This window comes from Suricata suricatta, chromosome 16, assembly GCF_006229205.1.
Source record: "Suricata suricatta isolate VVHF042 chromosome 16, meerkat_22Aug2017_6uvM2_HiC, whole genome shotgun sequence".
Classification (NCBI taxonomy): domain Eukaryota; kingdom Metazoa; phylum Chordata; class Mammalia; order Carnivora; family Herpestidae; genus Suricata; species Suricata suricatta.
Window position 1 is genome coordinate 57,558,694 of NC_043715.1, and position 3,324 is coordinate 57,562,017.

The 3,324-nt window shown below is 55.6% G+C and overlaps 1 protein-coding gene across 1 annotated transcript; it reads left to right on the forward strand.

The window, feature by feature from the left end:
* Positions 1-1,308: 1,308 nt before the first annotated feature.
* LOC115279915 (olfactory receptor 13H1-like) lies at positions 1,309-2,241 on the forward strand. The gene has a single exon (XM_029924414.1). It carries the CDS (start codon positions 1,309-1,311, stop codon positions 2,239-2,241), a length of 933 nt encoding a protein of 310 aa, XP_029780274.1.
* Positions 2,242-3,324: the final 1,083 nt, after the last annotated feature.

The window sequence follows — 3,324 nt, forward strand, 5'->3', positions numbered from 1 at the left end:
CATTTCCTTGGGAAGCATTTTTATCCCCTCATTTGGACAGGGTCCCTTTCCCTCATGTCAGAAACTCAAATTCCTAAAAGCCCCCAGCAGCAGGTGCTATAGGGCCCCCACTGTGCTCCTTGGTCCTGCTTTCAGACCCGTCCTCTCTCAGCTCTCTCAGTGACAGCGTTCAGTTTGGGTGGCAGCTCAAAGGAGGAAATAGAGGTTTACAACATATTTTCTTCCTCATTAAAAAAATTGTAGCTACTGTTCTTTCCTTCACTGAACTGTCCCCAGCTGTTGGCATATAATTACTGCCTCCACCAAACTCTCTTCCACCCTTTTAGTTTAACATTATATATATATATATTTTTTCCTTATTCTTTCTTATTCCTGTTCATTTCTGCAGAGTATTCTGGTCATGGATGGGCCACGATTTCTTTACACAGTCCTGTATGTATTGATATTGCGATAGTTTTCCAGCTTCTGGAATACAACCTAGCACTTATGTTTTATAAAATGTGTTTGAAAATCATCTCACTGACCTCAGCTTGCCCATGTGACCACGTCAGTGGGATAAACTTGTAGAAGCTGCAGACCTTGGATAGGTGCGGGCAGTGTTGCAGGGAAGGAGCATGATGGGGACAGAGCAAGGTCTGAACACTTGACTTAGTGCATTGATGTTACTTATATATATATTTTAATGTTTTTACTTATTTTTGAGAGAGAGAGAGAGAGAGAGAGAGAGAGCGAGCACACAAGCGGAGGAAGGGCGGAGGGAGGGAGACATAGAATCTGAAGCAGGCTCCAGGCTCCGAGCTGTCAGCACAGAGCCCAATGTGGGGCTTGAACTCGTGAACTGCGAGATTGTGACCTGAGCTGAAGTAGGATGCTTAACCGAGCCACCCAGGTGCCCCCTGATGTTACTTTTCAAATTTTTCTTTAGTCTGTCAGCTCCTTGAGGGCAGGTCTGTTTTGTTGTTACCCACTGTAATTTCATTGTCTGGGACAGAATCTGGTCTAGTTAGAGCTGCTCGGAGATGTTGGTTAAATAAGTGACTAAATGCATTAAACCACAAATCAGTGAATGGCTACGTAATCGAATGAGTCAGTGAGAGCTCTGAATGGTGGGCTACAGTAAGCAAACACTCTTTGACAAGGGCTGTAGCTCCACAGGGGTAAAGGGGTAGTAATCCGCGCAACCGTGCCCAGGAGCGCTTTCGTGCTGGTGCCTTGGAGAGTCCCAGCTCATTTGTAAAAAGCCATCAGTGTCTCACCAGCTCCCCAGACCACCCGTGCTCCCCGGCCCAGCTGAGTCTCGGAGGGGGCATGGGCAGCCAGAACGGCACCGACGAGGTCTACTTCGTTCTCCTCGGGCTCTCCCGGTACCCGCGGGCCCAGGCCATCTTCTGCTGCCTGCTCTTCCTGTCCTACATCGTCACCCTTCTGGGGAACAGCCTCATCCTGCTCCTGATCTGCTACGCCCCCCGGCTTCACACACCCATGTACTTCTTCCTCAGCAACCTGTCCTTCCTGGACATGTGCTACACCACGTCCAGCGTGCCCCAGATCCTCCTCAATTGTCTGGCGGCCACCCCTGTCATCTCGCGGGGACAGTGCGTGGCCCAGATGGCCACGGGACTGTATCTGGGTGTTGTGGAGTGTCTCCTGCTGGCCGCCATGGCCTATGACCGCTGTGTGGCCATTGTTGACCCGCTGCGCTATGCCACGCGCATGGGGCCCCGGCTCTGCGGCCTGCTGGCTGGGACCTCATGGGCTACGGCGTTCCTGTTGACCGTGGTCCCCGTGCTGACCATGCCCTTGGAGTTCTGTGGTCGCCAGGACATCAATCACTTCTCGTGTGAGCTTCTGGCTCTGCTCAAGCTGGCCTGCTCTGACCTGCACGTCTATAAATCTCTCATGGTGGGCACCAGTGCCCTGACCCTGCTGGCTCCTTTTGCCTTCATTGTGGCCTCCTATGGAAGGATCCTGGTGGCCGTGCTGCGGATGCGGTCCACTGAGGGACACAGCAAGGCCTTTTCCACGTGTGGGTCTCACCTCACGGTGGTGGCCCTCTTCTACGGCACGGCCATCTCCATGTATATGATGCCTCAGGACAAGATCATCCATGACCGAGATAAGATCATCTCCATGTCCTATGGCATCCTCACCCCCATGATGAACCCTCTCATCTACAGCCTGCGGAACAAGGACATGAAAGGGGCCTTCTGGAGGCTCCTGGGGAGGAAGGCTGGCTTCTAAGAAGCAGGGCCAAGGAGGGAGCGAATAAATTAATATTCTGGATTGCCTACTCTGGCCTGTAAAGTGAGTTTCTTCTCTGCCGCCGTTCTGGGGAGGATGTATCTCTCTCTCTCTCTCTCTCTCTCTCTCTCTCTCTCTCTCTCTCTCACACACACACACACACACACACACACACACCAGTTAGGCAGTAACAAAGGCAAGAGCCTAGGCTCACTGTGTGTGTGTGTGTGTGTGTGTGTGTGTGTGTGTGTGTGTGATGTGCACGCGGAAGAGATTGTTGGAGAAATTCTCAATGGCTGAGGGAGAAGGATGGAGAGAGGTTGACCCCCTCTGGCATCTGGGTTCAGGACGAGGCGGCCGGGACCCAGCGACAGCTGTCTGGCCCCGCCTGCCGCCTCGGTGTTCCCTCGGGGAAGCCACAAACCGCGGTGGAGAGGCAAGGTTTCGCTGCCTCGGCGTCCACGCCAGCCTGCGCCTCCCTGCCTGGGCCGCGTCTGCCCAGCGGGGACGCGGTGCCCCCCTGCAAGCCACCAGTGACATCGATGCTGGAGGAAGACTGAGGCTTCGGGGCAGACGCCGAGCGTTAGGACTCGCGGCTGAATGGAGGCCGCCAAGACTTCATGTTGGTTTGCTTCTGTTCTCCCCGTGCTCCGCGTCCCACAGGGGCGAGAGCACAGGGCTCGGGACGGACAGCCGCAGGTGCATGGCGTGTGACAGGGGAGGGCCGCCGAGCGTGCCGGGTTTAGTCCCGTGCGGTCAGGGGAGGCGTCCGCTCTTTGTGCGGAAGCGGCAGTAGGAATGTGTGTGGACACTTAGGACCCAGCGATGATTGCCTCTTCCAACACCCCCTTCCCTCGCCGGTGTGCCCCAGCGTGGCCCCGTGTGGCAGGAGGGGGGAACGGAAGCTCCGGGGTGACAGTGAGGCCACCAGGCACCGGTCCTGGCAGGATGGACCCCAGGTCCTCCGATGCGCTGCCTCCCTGCACTGCTCACTGCCCCGTGTTGAGAGGAAGAGGCGGGCACGGAGCCTTCGCTTCCCTTCCGTGCTGGCCTCACTGGCTCTGGACCTTCCCCCGTGACCCA